Raw genomic sequence first — 6,318 nt, 5'->3', positions numbered from 1 at the left:
GATGCACTGATTATGATTATGAGGCTGAGGACCTGAGATTTGTACGCCACGAGGTGGCTTGTTGATATGAGGTCGAGAGCCTAGTGATGATGCCACGAGATGGCTTGATATTGTGCTTGGGGCGTAAGGGGCCCCTCCAGCAGTCTGCACACCCCCAGTGAGCGCGGGTACCTATGGTGATGTTAGATATAGCCCGAGGGGCTGGTATTGTTGACATTGTGCCCGAGGGGCGATCCTTTATGTGCTTATCTGTCTTATTTGTCTGGCATTTACCTATTTAATTGTGTATTTGTGCCCGAGGGGGGATTTTTGTACTTATCTGTTCTAATTGCTTTGCAATCAATTGCTTAATTGTTGAAACGTCATTTTTAAAGAAATTTAAACTGAAATAAGATGCTTTAAGAGATTTTATAGCTTCATTGCTTTCTTACTAGTTTTGTACTACTTCTATACAGCATGTTGGTGTACTTTTTGTGATTTCCTATCACTCAGTCGTTACTTATGATTATTACTCACTGAGTTGGAGTACTCACTTTACTTCATGCACCTTGTGTGCAGATTCAGGTCTTTCTGCACCCGGTAGTAGGTATTGGTTGATCAGAGGCAGAGTCTTTGGAGTTTAGCAAGGTAACTGCCCGATGTTCGTAGCACTGATTTTCTCCCTTTGATGTCATTAGACTGTATTTAGTACATTTACAGAAATTCTGTTGTATTTTAGACCTTAGTAGATGATCGTGACTTGTGACACCCCGATGTCAGGTTGTATCTATTTCTGCACGGTTCTTTTAAATGTGCATTATGCAATACCTAATTAACTAAAAGGGCTTAAATTGGCTTATTAAAACTTTTGAAATGAACTTGCAGATTGTGTCGGCTGGCCTTGTCTTCACGAGAGGCGTCATCATGACCGGGTCCGATTTGGTATCGTGACAAGGCCTTTCCTAGGGTGATCAACATGAATAGGGAGCATAACTTTTGTGTAGTTGCATTAATGGAGCCTTTTCAAAAGAAGAGACTCATTGATAGATATAGAAGAAGGTTGAATATGGAAACTGCTTATGCAAATATTAATGGGCAAATATGGTTGTTCTTTGATGCAATGGTGGAATGGGAATTAGGGGAGGATACTGAGCAACAGGTGACTGTGAGAGTGCTTCACCATGAACAGGGGCAGCACATGATGATGACATTTGTTTATGCAAAATGTTCAGCAATGGAGAGGTTGGAATTGTGGGATCACTTGTATTACTTAGCAAGTGATATGAAATTGGAATGGTTGGTAGGAGGGGATTTCAATGTGATATTGCATGAAGAAGAGAAAACAAGAGGACTACTAGTACACCCTCCTAAATATGAGGATTTTGCATTTTGTGTAAACTCTTGTGGTTTGTTTGAGCAAGGATACAAAGGAAGTCCATTTACAGGGTGAAATGGGATATCCAATGTTGTGTGTATATTCAAAATATTGGATAGGATCTTTGTGAATTTGCCATTTTAGAACATGTTGCCAACTATTGAAGTTGAACATCTAATCAGAACTGGATCAGATCATACACCATTGTTAATGACATGTGGGGAGCAAACCACCAATTTTGTCAAGACTTTCAGGTTCTTGAACTTTTGGACTAAACATGCTATATTTATGGATGTGGTGAGTCAGAATTGGGAAGCTAATTTCATAAGGGATCCATTTTTGATGTTTAAGCAGAAGCTCAAGTGGGTGAAGGCAGCAATGTCAAAATGGAGTAGGGGAACATTTGGTGATATCTTCAAGCTGTTGGCTTATTTTGGAGGACATTGTTATGGTGAAAGAGATGTTTTTTGAAGAAGAGCCTAAAACTGAGAACAGGATTGTGCTTCAAAAGGCTCAATCTGACTTGAAGAAATATTTGAGTATTGAGGAGCAGTATTGGAAGCAAAAAGCTGGGATGACTTGGTTTGCTGAAGGAGATAGGAATACAATTTTCTTTCACAATCATTTCAATGGCAAAAGAAAGAAATTGCAACTGAATAGGATCAAAAGTAGAAGTGGGGTATGGATTGAAGACCAGGAGCAATTAGCTATAACTGCAGTGGACTTCTATCAAAAACAGTTCACAAATGAAGGAGATATATCTGACTTTTCCTTGCTCAATAATGTACCTTCGATGGTCACTATGGAACGGAATTTGGAACTTAGCAGATAGCCAACAATTAAAGAGGTAAGGACAACAGTTTTTGAGCTTAGTGGGGAGAGTGCTAGTGGTCCAGATGGATTCACTGGCCTGTTTTATCAAACATGTTGGGATGTTATTGGTGTTGATATACACAACATGGTGCTACACTTCTATGGAGGAGCTGCACTGCCTAAATCCATCACTCACACCAATCTAGTGTTGCTGCCTAAGAAACCTAGAGTTGAGACCTTTTCTGACTTAAGACCTATTAGCTTGAGCAATTTCATTAACAAGGTTTTGTCTAGGGTGTTACATGATAGATTGGAAAATTTTTTGCCTTCTCTAATATCTCCTAATCATTCCGGATTTGTGAAGGGTACGAGTATATTTGAGATCATCTTATTGACTCAAGAAATTGTAACTGACATAAAGTTAAGGAGAAACCCAGTTAATGTAGTGATCAAGTTTGATATGGTAAGGCCTATGATAGGGTTTCATGGAAGTACTTATTGCATGTACTAAGGAAGATGGGATTTTCTGAGCACTTCATCAACATGGTGTGGAACTTGGTGTAAAATAACTGGTAATCAGTATTGATGAATGGGTAGTCCTCAAGGTTCTTTAAGTCTACAAGGGGTGTCAAGCAAGGGGATCCTCTATCACCAACATTGTTCATTCTATCAGCTGAGGTACTTTCCAGATCTTTGAATAAGCTATTTGAAGACATGTCATTTGTGGGATTTGGAATGCTTAAGTGATCTGATCCTTTAAACCACTTGGCATATGCTGATGATACTGTAATCTTTGCTTCTGCTCATCCTCCATCCTTAAGCAAGATTATCGCAGTGTTGGGGAACTATGAGAAGATATCAAGCCAGATGATCAACAAAGATAAGAGTTCATACTACATGTATTCAAAGATTCCTAATGGATTGTGTCAGGCGGTTGGAGCTATTACAGGATTTGCAAGAGGTAAATTCCCCTTCACATATCTAAGTGTCCTATTTTCTACACTAGAAAGAGGAAGGAATATCATGAGGATCTTATCAAGAAAGTAAAGGCTAAATTGCATTCATGGAAAGGAAAGATGCTGTCATTTGGAGGAAAAGCAACACTCATTTCTAGTGTGTTGCAAGGTATGCCAGTCCATATGTTAAGATGGAGAAGATTTTTCCACCAAAAAATATCCTGGAGCATCTTCATAAGATTTTTGCTAGGTTCTTTTAGAGCACAAAAGAAGAATGGAGAAGCAGACATTAGGCCTCACGACAAAATCTTTGCCTTCGTAAAGAGAAAGGGGGCCTAGGTTTTAGGTCCTTACATGATGTGTCAAGGGAATTGTTTGCTAAACTATGGTGGAGGCTTAGGACCACGAAATCTTTATGGTCTAATTTCATGTGGAATAAGTATTGCAAGAAGGAGATACCAATGGTGGTGCAGTTTAGATGGGGGTCTCATGTTTGGAGACAAATGTTGAATGCTAGGGAAGAAGTAGAACATGAGATCCTATGGAAATTGAAGAGTGGAACAAGTAATATTTGGCATGAAAATTGGACTGGATTGGGTGCACTTTATCACATATTACCTGAAGACTTTCCAATCAATAAAGATATTCAGGATGTGGCAGAATTAGGGCAAGGTAAAACATGAGATGATCAGCTGCTAGATCAAACCTTCAATGAGGAAATTGCAGAACATATAAGGCTAAATGTGCATTATGAAGGCAGTGAGGGATACTGGGATAAGTTGTACTAGATGCCAACTCCTTCAGACAAGTTCAGTGTTAGCAGTGCTTGGCAAATATTAAGGCATATGACTAATCCTAATCAGGAATTCAAGTTAATGTGGATTAAAGGTTTACCATTCAAGATATCCTTCTTCTTGTGGATATTGTGGATGCGGAAAATAGCCAGTGATGACATGTGGAGGAGGCAAGGGCAAATGGTGATGTTTAGGTGTTGGTGTTGTCAGCAGCCCCAAGAGGAATCTATTGAGCATATATTTGTCCCAAGTCCTACTGCCTCTAAAGTATGGAACTTGTTCATGGGGGCTGCTGCAATTAATGTGTCATTGATTCAATTGAAGCAGGTTATAAGACATTTGTGGTATGCTCAATGGTTTCCAAAGTTAATGCCATTGTTTCAAGCAGTACAAACTATCATCACTTAGGAACTTTGGAAGAGAAGAAATGCAGGTAAACATGGGGGTTCAGTGTCCAAAAATAGGGTGATTCATGACATCAATAGGACATTGCATCAACTGGCAAGGATGAGGTATAATTGGATGCCTAATATTCCATTGTTATGGCCAAACATAATTCAATATTTTGAAGGATATAAAACTATATTGATCACTACAAGAGTAACATGGCAGCTTCCTTTTCATGGTTGGTACAAATGCAATACTGATAGATCCTCAAAAGGTAATCTTGGTCCTAGCTCATTAGGCTTTTGTGTGAGGAATGATGAAGGTGATATGTTATATGTAAGGGCAGTATACCTGGGGATGACAATTAATGGGGTGATTGAAGCTAAGGCTATTCTTCAAGGATTGGAATCCTGTGTGGAGCATGATCTTCACCCTCTCATATTGGAGACTGATTCATTAGTGATGAAGAAAGTGATAGAAGGGGAATGGGATCCTCCTTGGGTAGTTGCAAATGATGTGAAGAAAATTATAGAGAAGGGCAACTTCAATGTGATCTTTCAACATGTGTTTAGAGAAGGCAACTCAGTGGCGGATTTTATAGCTAACATTGTGTTTTCTTTTGCAGGTACATATGAGTTTCACTCATTCTCTAAACTGCCTAGTGCAGGGAGGAGGTTGATTAATTTAGACAAGTCTCAAACTCCTAACCTTAGGGTTAGAATAGCAAAGAGAAGAGCCTCAAACTGATGGCTTCCCGGGATTGGAATCGGCACACACTTGCGTGTTTCTTTTATGTCTCATTCTGTATGCTATTAAGGTACTTTCCAGTGGTATTAGCATGGTCACATGCTCATTCTGGGGGTGCTTTGATGTGTACAGGGCCAATATCATAAGCATGTATTGGATGGTAAAATTTATTCTACTTTTGATATGTTCAAATGTTAAGGAAAAGATTGAATCTGTTATGTGAAATTTCTGGAGATTGTTGAATCATTTCTCAGTGGTATTAGCATGTCTTCATGCTCAATATAAGGATGGTTTAGCAATGTTTATAATGACTTCTACATTAAAGGTTCAGGAATAGTAGGATCTGAGCTTACAAGATCATAAAATCACCCAGCTCCACAGGCCTGGCGGCGCCAGGCTAAAGCCTGATGATACCCTGGCGTCGCCAGCTTAAACGCCAGCCCTGTCCTGGCTTTTGCCTTGCAAAGCCAGCCTAAAGCCAGCCCCAGCCTGGCTTTTGCCTTGCAAAGCCTGCCTAAACCCAGCTTCAATACAGGTGTAGCCAGGCTCTTTTACATGATAATATTGATGATCGACCACATGATTTATACTTGGATAGAGTCAGTACACTGCCTATGGATATCATATTGTAGCAACACTAATGATTGGAAGACTATGATGGCTTCAATTCTGTGGTGGAGATGTTTGGAATTCAATTTAGCCTATGGACTACATACCCTGGCGCCTGGTGAGAGCTTGATAGGTATTGCTTGGTATTTGTCACGGGTAATTGGATTCACATACACTGACAGGAGAACGAAGCATTCAGCGGATAATGTTGCAATAGCTAGTTTGTTAGATTTTAGCTTTTCTATCTTTTTAGTAGCTAGTAGCTTCATGCAACTTCTATTTTGATTTGGACATCTTGTAAGATTTGGACCCATTTTGAGATTTTATTTATATATTAGGCACTAGGCAGCATGTCTAGTGGTATATTTCCTTTCAAAAAATTTTAAAAAAATAATTAAAAAAAGGAAGAAGTTGAAAGGAATTAAAGTGCACATGGTAGTCTTCCCCCCTTTGTAATATCACCTCGATGATCATGGTTTTCCAACTTGCCAAGTTGGAAAAGAAAACAATTACCAAAGTATAGGTTCCATGGAACCAAAGTGTCGTATGCTAAAAAGGAAACGAAGGATATCTTTTATTTTAAGTTTATCTTTACAAGGCTTGTGAGAAAGAAAAGCTATAAATATAACCCTTTTGAACTGCTTGGAACAGAGGAGGA

General features: G+C 39.2%; 2 protein-coding genes across 2 annotated transcripts; both read left to right on the top strand.

Moving 5' to 3' along the window:
• Positions 1–1,501: 1,501 nt before the first annotated feature.
• On the top strand, positions 1,502–2,186 carry LOC104236712 (uncharacterized). Its single transcript, XM_009790697.2, has 2 exons — positions 1,502–1,608; positions 1,727–2,186. Exons 1-2 carry the CDS (start codon positions 1,502–1,504, stop codon positions 2,184–2,186), a joined length of 567 nt encoding a protein of 188 aa, XP_009788999.2.
• A 126-nt stretch (positions 2,187–2,312) lies between these two features.
• LOC138881654 (uncharacterized) lies at positions 2,313–5,388 on the top strand. Its single transcript, XM_070161899.1, has 9 exons — positions 2,313–2,630; positions 2,765–2,845; positions 2,993–3,128; positions 3,239–3,292; positions 3,374–3,441; positions 3,576–3,795; positions 3,928–4,244; positions 4,530–4,929; positions 5,306–5,388. The coding sequence occupies exons 1-9, from the start codon at positions 2,313–2,315 to the stop codon at positions 5,386–5,388; spliced, it is 1,677 nt and encodes a 558-aa protein (XP_070018000.1).
• The last annotated feature ends 930 nt before the right edge of the window (positions 5,389–6,318 follow it).

This window comes from Nicotiana sylvestris, chromosome 11 (assembly GCF_000393655.2).
Source record: "Nicotiana sylvestris chromosome 11, ASM39365v2, whole genome shotgun sequence".
Classification (NCBI taxonomy): domain Eukaryota; kingdom Viridiplantae; phylum Streptophyta; class Magnoliopsida; order Solanales; family Solanaceae; genus Nicotiana; species Nicotiana sylvestris.
This window is presented reverse-complemented; position numbering and strand designations above follow the sequence as displayed.